The 21887-nt window shown below is 41.6% G+C and overlaps 1 protein-coding gene across 15 annotated transcripts in view; it reads right to left on the minus strand.

Moving 5' to 3' along the window:
• Window positions 1-21887, minus strand: part of TJP2 (tight junction protein 2) — a 124035-nt gene that overhangs the window by 13894 nt on the left and 88254 nt on the right. For all 15 annotated transcript variants that reach the window (XM_025423369.3, XM_049092228.1, XM_025423367.3 and 12 more), the window contains 13 exons: window positions 20529-20653; window positions 18834-18936; window positions 16666-17284; window positions 12712-12815; window positions 11933-12086; window positions 10172-10280; window positions 9937-10070; window positions 8157-8223; window positions 7223-7373; window positions 3584-3692; window positions 2003-2213; window positions 1101-1288; window positions 178-273 (listed from right to left, as the gene is read on the minus strand). In XM_025423369.3, coding sequence (XP_025279154.1) covers window positions 178-273; window positions 1101-1288; window positions 2003-2213; window positions 3584-3692; window positions 7223-7373; window positions 8157-8223; window positions 9937-10070; window positions 10172-10280; window positions 11933-12086; window positions 12712-12815; window positions 16666-17284; window positions 18834-18936; window positions 20529-20653 — 2170 coding nt within the window. The remainder of the gene's footprint in view (window positions 1-177; window positions 274-1100; window positions 1289-2002; window positions 2214-3583; window positions 3693-7222; window positions 7374-8156; window positions 8224-9936; window positions 10071-10171; window positions 10281-11932; window positions 12087-12711; window positions 12816-16665; window positions 17285-18833; window positions 18937-20528; window positions 20654-21887) is intronic.

Genomic DNA, 21887 nt, shown 5'->3' on the forward strand with positions numbered 1-21887 from the left:
TTTCAAGTGTGTGTCTATGTCTATGGCAGGGGATATATATGGCAAGCTTTTTGATCAGTGACAGTAACTACACATGAAAGGTATGTGGGTATTCATTATTTTTTCATTTTTCTTGTATGCTATTAGATATTTTTCAAAATAATAACTGGGAGAGAAAAGAATCATCAACAGACTTACTAGCAGTTTGGAACAGGTCCGGTAACTCATTTGCCAACTTTTCCAAGGCTATATCTGCTATAGGGCCAAATAAGACCACAGGTCTCTTGAAACCAGCTGAAATGAGACAAGAAAGGCCACGGAAACACATTTCATCAGCTACTAAGATAAGCAAAAATATTTTGGAGCGCCTGGGTGATTCATTTGGTTAAGTGTCTGCCTTCAGCTCAGGTCATGATCCCAGGGTCCTGGGATTGAGTCCAGTATTGGGCTCCCTGCTCAACGGGGAGCCTTGCTTCTCCCTCTCCCTGCTACTCCCCCTGCTTATGCTTGCTCTCATTCTCTCTCTGTCAAGTAAAATCTTTTTTAAAAAAGTATTTTATAGGCTAGTGATAACATGATTAAATGAAAAAAAATTATGTTCTCTCTCCCCCAGTTTAGACGTGCTCTTTTCTGAAGAATATGCCTTCACTCCCCTCCCCAGGATCAAATACAAACTTTGCTAGAAGTAACATATATAAACTTGCGAATGGTAGTATTTAAAAAAATAACTGAAGGACTCCTGAGTGGCTCAGTGATTGAGCATCTGCCTTCGGCTAAGGTTGTGATTCCAGGGTCCTGGATCGAGTCCCACATCAGGTTCCTCATGGGGAGCCTGCTTCTCCCTCTGCCTGTGTCTCTGCTTCTCTGTGTGTGTGTCTCATGATTAAATAAATAAAAATCTTTAAAAAAAAATAACTGAAATGTGGAAATACACTTCCATGTAGGAGTTTGCATAACTCACTTTTTGGAAGTCTTATTTCATGTTTGAATATGATTGCAACTCTATAGCCTGGCATGGGTTTAAATGGTAAGTTTGAAACTGCTTATTACAGTCTGAAAATGAAGAAAAACAGGCTCAGAGCCCAGTCAGATCATTTCCTGGCCCCACTTGGCTTCCTCACCTTCTCGCAGCAAAACCCTTTCGTAAGCTGGGAACTTGGTGCTAACTGACACAGCAGCTGTTAGATCTTCCCGACTTTTCCTTAAGTTCTTCTTCATGCCAGATCTCTGGCCACGCATTCTCCAGAAATCTGCTCTGTCCCCAGCATTGTCTCTCTGGGCATTCTGAACACTGGCCATTTGTTCAGCTCTAAGAGAAGAAACCACAGGTAGTAAAAACTTATTAGATAATGCACAAATGAAGTTAAAATGAACCAAAACCCATCAATGTTGCTTATGAACTTGGATTAGAGAAGATGCAGCTTGACAGTGAAGAGGTTTCAGAGTGGGAAATGTGAGGACTTTCTTTACCCAGTGAAAGCAGAGAAGGGCTGGGTGCACATAAAACCTACCAGAAATAGCTCAGTAACAAACATAGTGAACGTGGCTACCCTGGTAGGCTGGTGTATAGTAAACATAACCCAAATTCCTGCCAAAGTACAATTATCTTTCTTATTTTCTCCAGTCAGCCACCCAACATGTTAACTGGTGTGCATAAGCCTCTCCCAAGGATGAGGGCCACACAGTGGAAAAGGGCAACCTGTTCCTGAGGATCGTGTTGACATGCTCCAGCCACTCTGGTATCTGCTCGTGTGCTATGCAAGGCAGCAGACACTCCAGAGGAAACTGTTTAAACACCAGCCAGGTGCAACAACGAACCACATGATACTAACTAAATACAGCAAATTAGGTGATCTCACAGTCCCAGGCCATACCTCATGAACCAGAAGCAGGTGATAGAAGAGGACATAAAGACAAATTATGAAATCATATGGGGCTTCCTCTTTGAGCAGGGAAGGGACTGTAATTGATTTGTAGGGAGAAGGCTTAAGAGAGATGTAGGAGAGTGTATGATCTCAGATACCTGCTTTTGTTGGGGATTAAGCCCTTCTCCAATTCGTTTCCAATCCTCACAGCCAGCCAGTGGCCCAGCTTGCCATCATACAGTGTATCTACAACTCGGAAGACCTCCCCCCTGCTGAAGGCCAGGCTCTGTGGAGTTTCCTTCTCACATTCAAAGTGGCTTCTTATAAAAAATGAGTCCCCTCTGCCACAAGCCAGGATGTCTCTATACACTGAAAAACAAAAGCATTCTTGTATGTTGCATTCTGCTTAACTAGAGGTTTTTTTTTCTTGAAGCGTTATCAGCTTCTCCTATCTCTGATCACCCTTTTTACTTTTTATTTAGTAAACTCAGTGAACAGGCCCTATGGGAATCAGGACTCAAACAGGAAGAAGGACAAAAAACTAACTTCATGAGTCACTGTGATGGTTAATTTTATTGTCAACTTGACTGGGCCATAGGGTGCATTTGGTCAAACATTATTGTGTGTGTAACTGAGGCTCTTAGGGAAGGAAATTAACATTTAAATTAGTAGACTGAGTAAAGCAGATGTGCTCCTTGAGTGGTGGGCCTCATCCAGTCAGTTGAAGGCTTGAATAAAACAGAAAAGTGAACCCTTTCCAAGTAAGAAAAAAACAAACTTTTCCCTGCTTTAGAACTAGGACATCAGCTTTTTCCTGCCTTCAGATTCAAGTGGAAACATTAGGTATTCCTGGGTTGTGAGCTTGCCAGCCTTCAAACTATGACTACACTATTAGCTCTTTCAATTGTCAGGCCTCCAGACTTGGACTGGAACCAAGTTATTGGCTCTCCTAGGTTTCCAACTTGCCAAACTCACCCTGCAGTCCTTGGGACTTGCCAGCCTCCACAATCATGTAAGCCAATTCCTTATAATATACCTCTGTCTACACAAACACACAGACACACACACACCCCCTATGGATTCCATTCCTTTAGAGAAACCTAATACACTTGCCAATCAACCTCTGAAGCAAACTGGGAAGATACTGTGAACCCCTATTTTACTGATGAGAACAATGAGGTCTGGAAGGGTGCAGCAACTTGTCAGACTGGTAAGCCTTAATGTGGAAGCTGCCCCAGAGACATGGCCCTTTGCCTCTTTCATATGAAAAATCCAGTAAACTCCAGGCAGTACTTAAAGACAGATCACTATTCAGGGCAGCCCGGTGGCTCAGCGGTTTAGTGCCGCCTTCAGCCCAGGGCCTGATCCTGGAGACCTGGGATCGAGTCCCATGTCGGACTCCCTGCATGGAGCCTGCTTCTTCCTCTGCCAGTGTCTCTGTTTCTCTCTCTGTCTTTCATGAATAAATAAATAAAATCTTTAAAAAAAAGAAAAAAAAGATCACTATTCAGAAAAGTGATTTTATTCCAAATTGACACAACTGGTAAAATTATTTCAGTTGGTGCACAGAAAATATTTCTATAGAACATTAAATGGTACTCAAACTTTCTTCACATACCTGTGACCCAAAAATTGAGTGAAGATACACTTCAATTTTTTAATACCCAGACACATACCTCTCTCATCCTTGTCCCACTTCCCCCACTCCCCACATTAAACTAATGATCAGATTTGCTTACCATCAGCTCGGCTCTGAGCTAAAATGGTCACCATTTCACCTTTAGGGATTTCTAGCAGGTAGAGAACGGCATCTTCCCGAACTAGCCCTCTGAAATCCTGTGTGTTCACCTAATAGGAAGGAGAAAAACAAGACAAAAAAAAAAAAAAAAAGAAAAAGAAAAAGAAAAGAAAAAAGTCATTTTTTAAAAGGATGCCACCTAAGTTTTTTATGTTTGTTTTCATCAGGGCCTGGATGTAAAAAAAAAGCCCTTAGTGTCTCAACTCAAGCCCTCCCAGTACCTGCTATGGGCCTGGGCTGTATGGGCATCACACATTCCTGTCTCCCCACACTGCCATTAGAAATATGCCAAATATGGCATTAGAAATATGCCATTCCATCAAGGATTTGTCACTGGATCAGATTAAAATTTCTTGTTATGTTAGTGTGTCTGTTTCTTCTTGAGTTTCCCATAGAGGTGGTCAGGGAGGTAATACACAATTATGAAACTTAACTATAATGCTATAGGGAGTGGTGGACTCTTATGGTAAACAGGCATGCTGGCTCAGCTTAAGGTATTAAAAACACTTCAAAGTGATTTTAATAAAAGCCTGAAAATAAAAATCTAATTCCACCTTTCTCCTATAGCTTCTCTCACCTAAAAGGTTTTTAATATGTGTTTATGAGATTGAAGAGCATTAGCCTTATAATGGCAGGCCATTAGCCTAATACACAGGCTTAAATATTTACGCTTCTGGCGCACTTATTTCTGGCAAGGAGCCACAACACTTATCTCCCAATGACCAAAGAGAGGACACAGTACATAGCTTTTGAAAGGTAAGTCAGAAAGCAAGTAAAACTGAAACGTGGCACAAAGAAAAAGGCATTTTGGAATCTTTATTCAGTACCTTTAAAACCATTTTAAAACAGAATAGTGAAGTATGACATTTACTTAGGTAAATTAGTAACTTTTCCCTTTGAAACAATATTTAGCATTTAAGATATCTGTCATTCCCATCTCTCTATCCCCCAATTAGGGATCATCACACTTTAGAATCTAATCCTTTCTTGTGCCATTTATATATATACACCTGTAGCTGTATATGCCACATTTTCATATGCACTGTATATGCTTTTATTTAAGTAAGACAAGGCCATGGGGCTTTAGGGAAGACCTTGAGGGTCCCTCTGTCCATCCTATGGCCATGTGAGGCTAATCTTGCATCAAGCCAAAAATAAAACAGTGAAAATTAAATCACACATGGTAATTATGTTTAAAAACTTAGGCGTTTCTTTCTCTTTTCCATCCCATAAAGTTTCTGAAAGAGAAGTAAGAACCATACCAGATAAATAATAAACAAAGAGACAGTCAAGCCAAGCATGAAAACACACAGACTTCTGATATTCATAAGATCACAGCACACTAGTGTGTTTGTTCTATGTTAGGCTGCCACCTTTACAAAGGGAAGAGCCGCACTTAACCCTCAACAGAAAAAGAATGATTAGTAAATGTAGAAAGAGTTTACCACATACATTCAATTTGGCCATGAAAAGGAACATCGAAACAAATTACTGTTAAAGAGGCCATGACAGCACTTTGATACTGGAAGGTTAGGCTCTACAGTCCTCTCCAAGAAATACCCTCTTTCATTATCTATTTAGTAGTCTATGGGGGCTAGCCGTGTCTGCTGTGATCCTGAAAAGGATTCGCTATCAGCTACAGCTTTTGATTGTACAGCAGCTTCTCTGCCCCAGTAGGCAAACTCCATCTTTTTTACTCCTTTGCAGAACTAAAGGTTCCTTTAACAAAATTTATTCACGCCCAAGAATGAGGACTATCTATTGTCTTTCAGATGAGATTACTGGAAAACAAAACAAAACAAACAAAACAAAAACAAGAAAAAACAGTTCCCACAGTTTTTTCCTTGTCTTTCACCAAGGTGGTAACAGGAAACAAGACACTTTCTTACGTGTAAGCATTGCATACCATGACGTTTACCTATGGAAATGACGCTTCCCATCTTTAACAACTTACAGAGAGGTGTGTTAAACCCATAGGTGAATTCACTGTTTTTTTCATGGAAATTCAGAAAAATCTCTCTTCCCCCAGCATACAAAAATATTTTATCCTTGAACCTTCATAAGCAAAGGCTTCCAAATTCCTGACTTCCTAATGGCCCCATTCTAGTTAAGAAATGTTTTTTTTTTCCTTTGGCATCAGCTCAAGAGTAAGTTGGTATGAGCTGGCACTCTGATGGGATTCTTATCAGTAGCACTTAGTAGTATTTCCTAGGATCATGTGCTACCACGAGGTTCACTCAGGTATACTTAGTCTTCTAGGACCCTGAGCAAAGCCAAAGAGGGTATAGAATATCACTGTAAATCTTAGCAAAGCTCATGATCAAGGTTTGCCCTTCATCTGCTCCATAAATGAAATCTGAACTGCAATGAGGCCAAGAGCCAAAAAGGAAGAGGACTACCTATTTTTGTGCTCTGTTGCCTGCTTCCTTGGGAATTCAACTTTTTTCCTCCCCTCACCTTTGAACCAAGATGCTTTTTTTACCAGACCCCCTAGTGACTCATAAGAAATCCAAGTTTACAGAAGCAGAAATTCAGTGAAGACAACTCCCTAGGATTCTATATTTTTGTATAGTCACAAGGTACTTGACATTCTCAACGTTTATAAGTCAGCGGACAATATATGTATCTCATGAAATGTCAAAGCTGAGTTGTTTATTGTTTTTTTAAAGCCCACAGATTATATAAACATATATAGTAACCCTAAAAGGATCAACATTTGATTAACCATTCTTGGACAATTTTAGATATAAACAACATATTGAGTGACAGCAACTTGTTATTTTCCAATGGGGAGAAAAACAGACATTGACCTTCCTGTTTTATGCCAGGAACTCTGCTAAATCCTTGTAGTGTTATCCATTCTCTACCTTCCCAGGGCCTCTACAAGGCAGGTATTCTCATCCCCACTGAAGAGATACAGAAACCTGAGTCTCAGGATTGAATGAGGCTCACAGAACTAATGAGAGGCTAGGACAGGATTTAAGTTTAAAGATCTAAGCCGGGGATCCCTGGGTGGCTCAGCGGTTTGGCGCCTGCCTTTGGCCCAGGGCACGATCCCGGAGTCCCGGGATCGAGACCCACGTCGGGCTCCTGGCATGGAGCCCGCTTCTCCCTCTGCCTGTGTCTCTGCCTCTCTCTCCTCTCTCTATGACTATAATGAATTAAAAAATAAAAATAAAAATAAAGATCTAAGCCAGTATCCTTTGTTCAAATACAGCACATGGTCTTAAAAGTGACAATCAGGCAGGGAATCAACAAAAAAAAACAAACATTAGCAAGATCTCTTGAGAGATCTTCCTCCCAGGCCTGAAGTTAGAATCTTAATTTTTTTGTTAAGCAAACTAATAAAAATCCCTGCAAGGGTCTTGAACACTATGAGCTTCCACTGACATAGTGATGTTTTGGGTTCAGAGCTGAGAAGACAGGGCCCATTTGAGGGAAACAGACTTTATACTTGGCATCAACAAAGCTGTAACTGGTCTATTTTCACAAGCTGGACCACCTCCCCTTCCCTTACATAAGACCCCAGAAACCCCACTCTTTCCTAGTAACATGTAGAAACAGGGATGGGCTTTCCTACCTTCAGAATCTGGTCCCCCTCTTGAAGGCCTTCTTGTTCTGCCGAGGTACCCTCTTGAATACCAGCCACAAATATCCCAACGTCATTGCCACCAGCCAACCGGAGTCCCACGCTGTCTCCCTTCTTAAACCTCACCATTTTGGTATTGGGACTGCAATGAGTTCAGTTTTAGAAAAGAAATACGGGAGATTTTTCTTTGTAAAGGGGAACCAACATTAGCAGTGAAAGATTTTCTTGTATCTATAAAGAGATTTACATGTTACAAAGCTCCCATTTTTATCATTTTATCTTTTTGGGGACTGTGAGATGAGTATCAGTAGGCCCACTTAACTGGTTACTAAGTAGAAATACAGATGTTTAAGTAAATTCATTTAAGATTAGAAAGCAAATAAAAGGCACGGTTAGGCCATCTGACTCCCAGTTCAGGATTCTTCCAAAGGACAGCCCGGTACCACCACAGCCTGGGGCTTGTCAAGGCCAGGTCCTACTCCAGGAGCTGCTGCTCTTGTCCACCACCGAATCAGTGGTCCTCATTATCCAGAACAGAGTGGTGTGTCATTCCTCCTCTCTCTCCACACACTAGGATCATCAGGATACTGTGGCCCCTACAGAGGCCCTGTGGCTAAGCAATACTTCACCTCTCTAGGAGTTACTGATCTGGTAAACTCAAATACTCAGAACCACATTCTGGAAAAGTAGCCAGATGAGTATACAAGCATTCAAAGTTAACATCACAAAGTTCACCCAATTCCACATTTTACTTTCCTACAAGTTATTTCTCATAAACACCAGCAACAGAGGTTGGTTAGAGGTGGCTAATTATCTGCAAAATCACCATCTGTGGTTAAAAGAAAAAAAAAAATTCTTCTGGATTTCAGTTAAGGAGACAGGTATGTGGAAGGACAAAAGAAAAGAAAGAGACTGAAATACATACCCATATATTGCTTCATCTTCAGGACTCGGGCGAAGAAAAGTTCTTGGGGCTGCTTTAGGTTGAGGAGCTATGGATTTAAAAAAAAAAAAAAAAAAGCCATCATTATCAACCTGGACTAACAGGAGTGAGTTTATCTCTATAAAAAGCACAAAATCCACAAAAATTCAAGTCTGAACCTTATGTTACATATTAGCCATCACATCAAACAACAAAAATAAGTCTTTGAAGTTTAATTCTGAGACATTAGCAGATGCCAATGGTTTCTCAAAATAAGTGGGGTAAGAAATGAAATTTCCAAAATGCAAGGTGCACAATCATATGCAAAAGATAATATTTTTATAACTTAAAAACCACATAAATCTTCTCCATCAAAAAAAAAAAATCTTCTCCATCAATAAATATTTATGCATGTAAAATCATGATAGTTTCAGGGTGGAGGGGGCAGGGCTAAGGGATGGGTTGAGAGCAGAGGCAGGAGACAACAGGATTTCAGCTAATCAAATAAAACAAAATGTGACTGCGACAGGACTGGAAATAGATATATTTGGTCTCTGCCCCCGGTTCCTGATACAGAGCTCCTAAAGTCCCTATTAATTTCCAGAGTGACAGTGGTGCCAAGAGCATCTTCAGCTCTTTGCTTCCAATTCCTGACAGAACTCCTATATCCCTTGGAATTTCACGGGTGACAGAGCAACTTTTGTTCTAAAGAGGTAACTCCTAGATAGCCTTGGGTGGGGGCTGGTCACCAGAAAGAGCAAGCCATGATTAGAAACTTAGAACTTTCAGCCACCTCCCCATCATTTTGGAGGGAACAGGGGTTGAAGACTGAGGTAATAACTGGTCACACACATGACAGACTTCCATAAAACCCATAAACATACTATGGACTTTGGCATGCTTCAGCGTTGGTGAACACATCGAGACACTGGGAAGGGTGGTACCTCTACAGAAGACATGACAGCTCTGCACCCCTTGCCCTTTACCCTGCTTCCATTTGGCCATTCTCCAGTTGTATCCTTTATAAGTAAAGGGCTTCCCTGAGTTCTGTGAGGCAATCTAGCAAATTCTCAAACCTGAGTGAGGAGGGGGTTGGTCAGAAGTTACGTATCACCTGGAACTAGTGAGTGGTGTGTGAAGTGGATATACCTTGCTGGACTGAGTCCTTAACCTGCAGGGTCTGCACTAACCCTGGGGAGTCAGCACCAGAACTGGATTGTCGGGACAACCAGCTGGTGTCTGGAGAGTCTGAGAACTGGTAGGTGAGTAGGAAAAGAAACCCACACATTCGCTATCAAAAATGTTAAGAGCAGAACAAATTACTCAGGTTGGGATCAGGGAAGGGAAACACCAGGACCATAACTAATCAAATATTAACAAAATGTGACCAATCGGTTGGTATATAGAAAGGGCTGTTTTTCTTTATGTTTGTTTGTTCCTTTTTTTCTTTTTAAAGACTAGTTTTTCTGTTGTTTTTAATTTAATTGAGAAAGAGAGCACAAACAGAGGGAGCAGCAGAAAGAGAGGGATAAGTTCACTCCTTGCTGAGCAAGGAGCCCGATGAAGGGCTCCATCGCTGGGCCCCAGGATCATGACCTGAACTGAAGGCAGCTACTTCACAGACTGAGCCACCCAGGTTACCCCCTGTTTTTTCAATATTAAAAGACAGAGACTGGAGTCCCTCTTCCATATGTAAGAATGATTTTTAAAAATTTCTCTCCATCTGGCCATCCTCTGGAATTACCAACCACATACTTTTGAACACATTTAAAAGGAGTCTCACCTGGTGGTTCCTCTTGGTATCTGGGTTCCTTGCTGTTCTCTGTGCCAACCACAGATGCAATATCCCCCATGGACTTAAAGGGAGTGGGTGTGGCGCCCATCCTGGACCATCTGTTCTGCATGTCCTCTCTTGAACTTAAGCACACATCACGTTAATGTCTCATAATGTAATAGATCCACAAATATGTATGTGTGTATGCTCAGTGTCGCATGAGGGGAAGGCTACATCATCTTACTTTGGCCTTTCCTTCAGTTTTTCATTTGAGGAATGATAATCATAGTCGGAATACTGCTGCCGTCTCTCCTCTGGAGAAAATGATCGGTTTGACTCTATTTCTGAGATATCTGGTTTCAAAAATAAGAAAAGACTTTTTATTAAAATATTTAAGACCTGTACCAGAAATGATACTGAGGTAAGGCAACATAGGAAATGGAAAAGAGACAGGCAATAACTGTGCTATTAGTCTAGCAGTCTTCCCTTGAAGAAAATCTGGACCTCTCAAAAGAAGGGCATTAATTAATAAAGAGGAAGCCAAATTCAGAATTTTACATACCTCTTACATTATACTTTCCTTCAAAGCTGCTACTAAGGAATCAAAATTCAATTACTGGATCATATATGTATACACTCATTTTTAACCACACAAAGCAGTGCTTCCCAAACTTTAATGTGCATATGAATCACCTGGGATCTTGTTAGACTATAGCTCTTCTGGGACAGAGCCTAAGATTCTGTGATTTTAGCAAGTTCCAGGATGCTCATGCAACTGGACCTCACTTGGAATAGCAAGGAAGTAACCTATAAACACCTAGCATGTGGGGATTATTTCTTATGCTCTGTTTTCCTGCACTGCACTCACAGCAGTAACCAAATGATTACACTTTTGATATAATGGAAGCTAAACTAAGTCTTGAAATTTTACAAAGTAATTCTTTTAAAAAAAATCAATATGTCTGTCTTCAAACTTGAGAACTTAATCTTTTCTAAACTCTTCTGCACGGGGATCCCTCAGTGGCGCAGCGGTTTGGCGCCTGCCTTTGGCCCAGGGCGCGATCCTGGAGACCCGGGATCGAATCCCACATCAGGCTCCCGGTGCATGGAGCCTGCTTCTCCCTCTGCCTATGTCTCTGCCTCTCTCTCTCTCTCGTGACTATCATAAATAAATAAAAAAATTTAAAAAATAAATAAATAAATAAATAAACTCTTCTGCACGAAGGAAGCATTAGATGATTAATTAGGAAGTATTGTGCCTACTTTTTTTTTAATGTATATGTTATACATGTATAATCACAATATTCAAGAAATGAACATTGCTTCCTAAGACAGAAGAGTGACACAGATCGCTAATCAATGAATACCACAATATTCAGCCATTCTGACTGATTCTTTACTATAGTGTCTACCTGTTTTAGCTATGATCTTCTCTTTGTTAGAAATATTATCTATTCGGATGCCTGGGTGGCTCAGTGGTTGAGCGCCTGTCTGCCTTCCGCCCAGGGTGTGATCCTGGAGTCTGTGAATCGAGTCCCACATCGGGCTCCCTACATGGAACCTGCTTCTCTCTCTGCCTGTGTCTCTGCCTCTCTCTCTCTCTCTCTGTCTCTTATGAATAAATGAATTTTTAAAATCTTAAAAAAAAGAGAAATCTCTATCTTTTAAAAACATCTTAAAGTATAAGAATGAGCAATTTACAAATGGATGCGGTTAGGTCTTTAAACCACTCATACATGTATTTTTTTACTAATTTTACTGAAATTTGGTTTCAGTGGCCTAAATCAGAGTCCACTGGGGCACCTGAATTTCATATTGGAAAACTATCTTCAACAGACACTTAAATAAGAAAATAACCACCATTTACTGGAATTAAAAGTTTAAAAGAGAAGCTTTTGTTGGAAATATAACTTCCAACTAGATGGCTATGCTAAATTAGTTGACAATATGAAACCCAACAGCCTTCCATGCTTCCAGCTGAGCTCACAGCCTCCCCCTTCTTTACCTTCTATTTCAGAGTCGCTGTCATTTAATGATGGAATGTTGATGAGCGTTTGCTTGCTGTCTCTCAACACCACTAGTTGGAGTTTTCCTCTTGACTTTTCTATCAGTTTTCGGGCATCAGTTAAAGACATGTTCTCAGTTACAGTTCCATTTATCTGTGTTTTCGGGGTAACGGTCACGTTACATGCAATACAGTAACTCACAGTGAAACAAAGTGTGTATTTTTCCCTTCTAAAAGCATAAGGGCTTTTGCTCAGCTATTCAAACAGACATGGGCTTTAGGATGACTGACTTACTAAAAATGAATTATCCTTTAAATTCAATATAACCCTGCATGACTGGACCCCAAATACAGGCTTGAGAGAGCTGTGGTATACTTAAGTTACTCTGCTAATTTATTTAACTTCCAAGCTCAAGACATTGGTTTGGTTTACTAATGGAACATGTTTCCTGACTGGAGAGGTTTATAAAAACTATTAAACATTCAGCATTAATAAACTAACAACTCTCTGTCTCATCTTTTCTTAGTTTAGGGAATAGTAGCTTAAACTTTAAATAAGCAGAGAAGAATAAAGTATTCACTTTTAACTAATACTACACTATTATAAATCTCCATGTCTGTTTTCTGTGATAAAAATCTCACCCTGCTGGCCCCCCAGCTTTTTTTTCTTACTATTGACTCCCATCTCAACAAAGTTTCACTGTATCAGCACTCAAATGGGAAATTTGGACTAGAAAGCCAAATGTGACTTCAGCTACTCTCTCTCCTGGTCCACTTACCTTGAGAATTATGTCTCCTTCGTGCAGGTTGCCATCTTTAGTTGCCAGACCGGTTCTGGTCATTTCCTTTATGAAGATCTGACTCCCAAGCCGGAGACCGTACTCTAAGGGACAAACACACACACACACACACAAACACACATATATATATTATCCACTTGTAGTGAACACTTAGTCTGCTTTTTAGATCAAGTTAAAAACCTACAAAAAATGGGGATTCCTGGGTGACTCAGTGGTTTGGTGCCTGCTTTTGGCCCAGGAGTCCCAGGATTGAATCTCGCATCGGGCTCCCTGCATGGAGCCTGCTTCTCCCTCTGCCTGTGTCTCTGCCCCCCACCCCCGGTCTATCATGAATGAATGAATGAATGAATAAATGAATAGGTAAATCTTTTTTAAAAATCTACGAAAAATCAATTTTGCCCGTGGGACATTCTGTAGGACAACTAGCCTGGACTCATTGAAAAAGTGACATGTAAAAAACAAGAGACAGAGGGATAGTTCAAGGTTAAAAGCAACATAAAAACCAAACGTGATGCATGAGCCTTCACTAAATTCTTGTTCCAGAATGAGAGGTGGGGGTGGGAGTGGATTACATTATTTCAAAGCAACTTCAAAATGAACCATACTACATTGTATGGAAAGGGGTATTAATGTTAATTTTCTTAAGAACCAGTAATGGCATTATGGTTATGTAGGAGAATGTGCTTATCCTCTGGAGATACCTGCTGAAATATTTAGGGGTAAAGGGCCACCCTTGCAACTTACTTTCAAGTGGTTCCAAAAAACCACTAAGAAATAAAAGTGTGGGAAAGGAAAAGAGGAGGAAGAAAGGGGTAAAAAGGAGAAAGAAAACAAATGTCTCAAAATGTGAACAAATGGAGAAACTAATTGAAGGCTAAAATGAGTATCTCCTCTAAAACTAACACTTTACATTGGGAACAACAACAACAAAAAACAATTCATCTCAGTACATCTCAGTAAATATGTTATGCTGACCGCCCTATTTCCTACAGGAAGGCACTGCAAATAGTATTCCCTTTATGTGTAATGATTCAGACATGTGGGGTTTGGCATTGAAAAAGTTTCAGTGTGCAAAGAAACAGGGTCAGTAAGCCAGGCAAAGCAATATTTAACTAAAACCAACATATTCTGGTTTTATGAACATATGAACTTTGAATTGCTCTCAAAAGAAAATACACTGTATTTTACTAAGTAAATAATAAATAATGAATAAAAAAAAAGCTGCAGTCTTACTGAACAGTTGCAAATAGGTTCTTATTGGTATATTCTAGGCATCTCTCTCTTTTTTTAAAAAAAAGATTTTATTTATTTATTCATGAGAGACACAGAGAGGCAGAGACACAGGCAGAGGGAGGAGTGCAGGCTCCATGCAAGGAGCCTGATGTGGGACTCGATCCTAGGAATTCGGGATCACACCCTGAGCCAAAGGCAGATGCTCAACCGCTGAGCCACCCAGGCATCCCTATTTTAGGCATCTCTTAAATGGAGAAAAAATAAGCTGACCAGTTTCTAAGACATTTACCAGCCAAACTATCTGGTGCCCATGAAATGTAACAGCAGGCCATATAAGTGGATATTTTTCTTATGTCAGATATTGGTCTTGCCTACTGCTAGATTTCTTTAAAGATTAATTTCTAGGCAACCCTCACCAGTGATAACTAAATTATGATGTAATCCTAGCAAACAGTGGTAAAATATCTTTTTTTAAAATGGAACTTTTTTCTCCCCATGAATTCCAAGTTTAAGTAACATAATGGCCCAGGAGGAGTAAAATGCTATCTTAGCAAAGGGACATAAGCACTTTTTATCCTTGATAGTATTACTAAGACCAGGGATGGCTTGAGCAATCTTTTATGACAGATAAGATCTTTTCAAATTGTGGGTTACAACTCATTAATGAGTCCTGAAATTAATTTAGTAAGTTATAAACAGCATTTTAAGATTTAATGTAATGGAATCTCTCAGAATGCATCACACAGAGTAAGTACTGCTCCATGAAAGACATGCAAGTTTTTGATATGGAGGTGTGCATCCATGATTGTAAGATGTGGGGCTTTCTGTGGTGGAAGGAAAGGAGAAGGGGAGAGGAGGCAAGGAAGAGAAAGGGGAGGAGGAAAAGTATGAAAAGTACTGCTTTGGTAACTCAAAAACATGGGGTACAAGCCCTACAGAATGTGCATCAGGCCTCTCTGAAGGAGGTCTCATGCTGAGTCATTCTCAAAATTTCTCTATGTCCACATTTCAGTCTTGGAGCAGAGCTGTTTTTAAGTGTACAATTCCTGGGAATTGATCAATTAATATGTCATTATCAGTGGTTATAAATAAAGTATAGAATCCTTAAACCTCCTAAAATGTACATTCCTTATAGATAGTGCAATCTCTTTTTCTCCTTTGTTTTCTGGAACTGGACTCTGCATAGCCCATTATTCATATCCCTGTGTATTGTAATGGGCACCTAGTTCTATAACAACTTTGTGTTCTACTAGAAGAAGTAAAAACAAAACAAACTCTTTCCTCAGACAGGCCATTGAAATGCAAATTGCCAATGTAAAGGGCCAGAAGTTCACTTTGCATTTTGGGGTGCTCTTCATCTCTTTTCCTCTTGGAAGGAGAATTAGAGAACAAAAGGAGACAAATGATATGTTACAAGTAATTTAAAAAATCTTGGGATCCCTGGGTGGCGCAGCGGTTTGGCGCCTGCCTTTGGCCCAGGGCGCGATCCTGAAGACCCGGGATCGAATCCCACGTCGGGCTCCCGGTGCATGGGGCCTGCTTCTCCCTCTGCCTGTGTCTCTGCCTCTCTCTCTCTCTGTGTGACTATCATAAATAAATAAAAATTAAAAAAAAAAAAATCTTAACCAAGAACTGATGCAAGGAATATCTCCGTACCTACTCTAAAGCCCTGTTTACTCACCTACTTTTATCTACTTCTAGGAGATGGAGTTTGAGTTCTGGTTCTACCACTTACTTAACTGGCTTCAAGATGTGGGCAAGTCACTTCCCTTCTCGGAGTTTCAGATACTCATCTAAATTACAGGTACTACTGGCTTCTCTAGCTGCCACATGAGGCTTTAGTGAATTTTGGATGAAATGAAAGGTTTGCTGGGGCACCTGGGTGGCTCATCGGTTGAGCGTCTTCCTTTGGCTCAGGTTGTGGTCCTGGGTTCCTGGGATTGAGTCCCACATGGGGCTCCACACAGGAAGCCTAGTTCTCCCTCTGCCTATATCTCTGCCTCTTTCTGTATCTCTCATGAATAAATAAAGTCTTTAAAGAAAAAGAGAGAGAAGAAAAAAATGAAGGGTATACAAGTGCTCCAAGGAATACAGTATGGGACAGGGCAGCCTGGGCCAGGGCCCACCTCATCTGTGGGCATGCCAAAACCTCTCTGCACCATGGTCCCCCCAACTGTACAACAGAAATGAAGTCTCCTACCTACCACACAGGGTTCTGGTGAGGATTAAGAGAGTATTTATCTAGCACAGGCCTGCCATAGAGCAAAAACCCAAGATTAGCTGGAGTCCTGTCCTCTCTCATGGTTTCACCACATAAGCTGCACCAGCCTCACCAGGAGAGCTTGTTAACACAAACACAGACTCCGAGGGCTCTTCCCAGTGTTTCTGATTCAGTGGGGCTGAGCTGGGGCCTGAAAATCAGCATTTACAGCAAGGTGGTGCTTATGCTGCTTTGAGAAACCCAGGCCTAAGAGTTTAAAGCCACATTTTTGCATCCTGCCTCTGTCTTGATGACATGTCTTTGTGCAAGTTCATGAACTTTCTGTGCCTCACTTTCCTTATGTACGTAATGTAGATATAAGAAACTCCCACGTGAGGTGGTTAGGAGGAAGCAATGAGCCGGTCAGTGCTTGGCAAGCATTAAGTGCCATGTAGGAGTTAGCTGTTGTAACAGTGCTTTCCTTCATGGAGCATGCCTACCTTCATTTGCTTTGCTTTTCATCAGAAGGACCCCGATGGGCCTGTCCGAGTCAGGCTGGCCTGCATGGTCCGGCCGCCCCCTCAGCTCAGGGCTGGGGCTGCGGGAGCGCAAGTGCTCGCGGCTGCGGCTCCGGGACCCTGCGTGCCGGGCATCAGGCTGGGCCCTGCGGCCATACTCGGCCTCTGGGCTATAGGTGCGGTCGTAGCCACGGTCGTAGCCACGGTCGTAGCCCCTGTCAGTGCTCATGCCGTGGCTGCGCTCTCCGGGCCGCCCGTAGTCATCGTCATGGTCCAGGCCCCGCTCCAGGCTCCGGCCCCGGCTGCGCTCTCGAGGCCGCCGGTAGTCATCGTCATGGTCCAGGCCCCGCTCCAGGCTCCGGCCACGGCTGCGCTCGCGCTCCTGGCTCCACGCCCGCTCATGGGGACGCCCCCTCTCCGGGCTGTCCTCCCAGCTGCGGCTGCGCCCACCGTGGCTGCTGCGCCGGCTCCTCTCGCTGTACCCGCTGCGGGCACTTCTGCCATCGAACTCATCCATCACCTCAAAAGCACGGTCATCCTCATCGACGGGTAGGCTGCCCTGGGGCGGGGCCAGCTGGACCTTCCGGGGCCTCTTGACCACCTGTCACCCAAACAAAGACAGTGGGAATGCAGGGCAGTGACAATTAAATACAGACCATGCGGTGGTTAAGAGCCCAGCCCCAGTTCTCTGGTCAGTAAAACTCTGTCCCTGACGGTTCACTAAGCCTCCAGTCCCTTGGGTTAAAAAAAAAAAAAAACACCTCATAGAATCAAGTATAAGACAAGGAGTATAACTCAGTGCCTCCAAAATCTACTTCTACTCAGACTGTGAATAGCATCAAAGAACTTTAAATCACTAAGTTTTAAAAATCCAAAAATTGAGACATTCTACATACAACTGCCTAGATTCATCTAAAAGTCAATGTCATGGGGGGGGGGAGGGCAGGGAGAAAGAAAGACCCTTCTAGATTAAAAGAGATAAGGACCCAATGTAGTGATTGAGCTCTAATTGGATGCTGGCTGGGGGAAGAAAAATCTTTCAAGATGTCTTGGGATTTGGACTGGATATTAGATGATACTTTAGGGATCCCTGGGTGGCACAGCGGTTTGGCGCCTGCCTTTGGCCCAGGGCGCGATCCTCGAGACCCGGGATCGAATCCCACGTCGGGCTCCCGGTGCATGGAGCCTGCTTCTCCCTCTGCCTATGTCTCTGACTCTCTCTCTCTCTGTATGACTATCATAAGTAAATAAAATTAAAAAAAAATAGATGATACTTTAAAGTCACTATTAATTTCCTTAGATAGGATGACAGTGTTATAGTTATGTAGAAGAATGCCCTTATTGAGAAGATGCATGCTGAACTAAGTAGGATGGACACGGTCATTATCTGCGACTTTGTTTCAAATAGTTCGCTAAATGTATGCATTTGTATACCTAGGAAAATCAAGTGAAGATGGTAGGATATTAACACTGAACAAGTTATATTAAGTGTTTATAGTTCAAATCTTTGAACTTTTTTTTTTGTTTGAAAATTTCATAATATAAAGTTGGGGGAAAAAAAAACCACATACCCAGTACATCCCCCTAGCACTGCGCTTAAACATAGTGTGCTCCAATTCTGGCTTCATGTGTCCATCTGCCTGGCTGGAGTAGGTACTCTGTGCTGCGGGCTCAGGAGGCATCTGGCTCATAGCTGATTCTCAACCAGTGTTTGCTGAATGAATGAGTGAGCAAATAAATGAATGAATGCTACAGACTGCCAATATCTCCTAAGACAGTCTAGTTTATTAAGATATGGCAGATCTTGTTTGGGCCTTTACAAATGGGTTTTTGAGCTGAAATTTATTTTCTATATTAACGCCGTTTTACAAGAGTTTTCAGTCTAGTTAATTGTTTTAGGATTGTGTAGCCTGGTTCCTGAGATAAGAGAACTACTGAAAGTTAGGAGAAGGATGAGGAAAAGGCAGGGAGAGATTACTTACATCTTTACATCATCATCTTTACAATGTCACCCCAAAGTAGAGGAAACAAAAACTTAGCAGCCGCTAAATTATGTAATTCTGTCAAGTGCTTAGAAGCAAGTGGTAATTTTCTTCTTAGCATATAAACAGATGCTATTGAGGCAAGCTGAAAGCAAACACAGAGCTTACAATGGCAGCGATCTTCCCACTTTTTCTCAGCTGCTGGACAGCAAATGAATGGAGCACATCCTCCATGGGGGTGCCGTTAACCATGACCACCCTGTCATTTTCTCTGCAAACAAAAAATAAAAATAAGACATGAAAAACTCCCATCTAGTCAGTGTAAATCGTTTATTTAGGAACACGTAGAAGCAGCAAATTGACCCCAAATGCTTAAAAGGCTCGGTGTCTGACAACTCCTGAGGCCAAATCAGTCAGCTCAATGTGAGTCCTTACTAGGAGGAAACCCACGAGCAGCTCTGTCTACTGGAAACCAGCGGGAATGACTCACACTCAAGGGTGCCTCCAGGAGGGACTCAGCAGTGGCAAGGTCTAGGCACAAAAAGAACTTCTGCACCAAGCCCTCCCCTCCCCGAGGTGCATGGTGGGCTGCAGAAAGTCTACAAACAGGGACACCTGGGTGGCTCAGCAGTTGAGCGCCTGCCTTCGGCCCAGGGCATGATCCTGGAGTCCCAGGATTGGGTCCCACATCGGGCTCCCTGCATGGAGTCTGCTTCTCTCTCTGCCTAGGTATCTGCCTCTCTCTCTCTCGAATAAATAAATAAATAAAATCTTAAAAGAAAAAAAGAAAAAAGAAAAGAAAGAAAGAAAAGAAAAGAAAAGAAAAGAAAAGAAAAGAAAAGAGACCCCAGAGCAGGTTTAGATCCACCTGCGTTTTTAAGGGGAGGGGGAAGAGATTAGTAGTTTGCCTCAGATTAATAAAGAAATTTTGAGGTCATTAAAAACCTTCTTAAATATCTCTTCCCTAAAATTATTCTTTAATTCTACACTGCTCTCTGTATTAAAGATTGCTGACTTCGATATGACCATACAGACTTCAAAAGCCAACAGAACCTAAACTTTTGAGCTCTCTCTCTGGCCAAGGCAGCCACATAATTAATTTTAGATTCTGCCCTAAGAAATGATCCTGAGGAAACTAACTCAGATAGGCATCTTTTAAAATGGCATCATCTCTTCAGACCAGACGGCTGGCTGTGTTTTCATGTACTAAATTTTCCCAATTTCCACATTCCTCTTACAAATCAGATCATTAAACCAAAGTATCGTCATTAAATTTTTAATGAAAAAAATAAATAAATAAAATAAAATTTTAATGAATATAAGGTAAAATAAAGTGTTGGAGGTAGACGGGAAAGCATGATGATTTTGTACTCCACACTCAGAAATGATTCCTAAGCCTAGGAATGATAGTTGTGATAGTTATAACTATTTCCCTGTGTGGAAAGGACTGCTCTCCTCCCTCCAAAGAATATTGGATATTTGGATATTTGGAATTAGGATATTTCCAAATGTTTGGAGCTTATTAAAACATTGTATGTTACATTCTCAATTCTTACTTTAAAACTTTTCTTTTTTTAATGATTTTTTAAATTTAAATTCAATTAATTAACATATAGTGTATTATTAGTTTCAGGAGTAGAGGTCAGTGATTCATCGGTCTTGTATAACGCCTAGTGCTCATGACATCACGTGCCCTCCTTAATGCCTGTCACCCAGTTACCCAGTTCCCCCCCCCCCCGCCCTTAAAACTCTTCAGTATATATAAAAGTTCTTTTTTAAGTGCACACCCACCGCCCAAAGCACCCTGTCAAGAACCAACCAATGGGGCTGGCAGGGGCTGGGGCTAGGGCAAAAGACACTCACTGAAGCAGCCCATCAGCAGGCCCACCCGGTAGCACGTCAGAAATGACGATTGATGTTTCTCCATTTTCAAAGTGGGGGTTGTCTCTGCCTCCGGACACTGCAATTCCAAATCCTCTTTTGGAATCCTGTTCATTGGAGTTAAGAGAAAAATAAAAAAATAGAAATCCCTCCATAAGTGGCTTTCAGGATTTATCAAGCACTCGGTAAAATAAAGGTCAAACCAATAACGAGAGACAGCTCAGGAACAAAGGGCTTACAGATACAAATGAGAAACAAAATAAAGCACCATCATGGGTAGCTGACAGGTTTATAAAGGGAAATTCCTTATCTAAAAGAAACAGTCTTGTGAAAGCTGTAAAAGACTGACAGAACAGAGTTATCAGTAGAAGCTGGCAGGGGGTGGGAAATTACATCTTCTGTCCAAACAGGGGTGTGCTATTCAAATCACTAGTCATACCTGTTCTCATAGTCTCACCTGAGCTGGAACAGCTTCAGTCACAACTGAATCTGTATAAAGCACTATTTTTCAAGCATACCTTTAACTTTAAAGTTAGGTGAACTGGTGGATTCATTTTAATATAGGGTGGGGGAAAAAGTAAATGGATTTTAAAAATTAAAATATGAAGATAAACTTAGTTTTAAGACTTTGTGAGAAAGCAAAGCATTAAACTCCTTCCTACATGTGTATAAGACAGAAAATACAGATTAATTATATCATGATTGGTCTAGAAATGTAAAACAGTGAACCCAGAAAAAATACATACCCCTAATTCATTTCAGTGTGTATAGAAGCTAAGCTCCCAGAGCATTTGGCTAGCTCAATCGGTGGGGCATGTGACTCTTGATCTGGGGGTTGTGAGTTCGAGCCCCATGTTGGGTATAGGGATTCCTTAAAAACAAAACCTTAAAAAGCTAATAAGCTCGTAAGGTTTCATCCAAATGATATGGCTATATGTGATTATAACTATAAATCAGGGTCTGCTTATGTAGAAGTGTACTCAGAGAATAAAATGAAGTCTCCTCCCACCCATGGAAGATTTCCCACATGGGACCCACTGTACCAACTGGAGACAAACAATTAGCAACATAATGCAGGCTAGACAATTGTCCCTAATTATGTGGCTTTGGATGGGGCAGCACCATCACCTGGGTGGCTAGTTTATACAGAGGTAGCTCCATCCTCTAGACCTAAAACGTCTCTCACTTTTGCCACTTGGGAGCCACAACTCAAGGGGTATGTGAAATGCTGGTGGCAGGGTGCAGAGAAGAGTCAGAAGAGAACTCTAGTCCAGAGTTGAAAAGTAAGACCCTAGGGGGAAACCACTCACCAGGAGAAATCATGTTATGTGACTGCTCCAG

The sequence above is a fragment of the Canis lupus genome, chromosome 1 (genome assembly GCF_003254725.2).
Source record: "Canis lupus dingo isolate Sandy chromosome 1, ASM325472v2, whole genome shotgun sequence".
In the NCBI taxonomy this organism is placed as follows: Eukaryota; Metazoa; Chordata; class Mammalia; order Carnivora; family Canidae; genus Canis; species Canis lupus.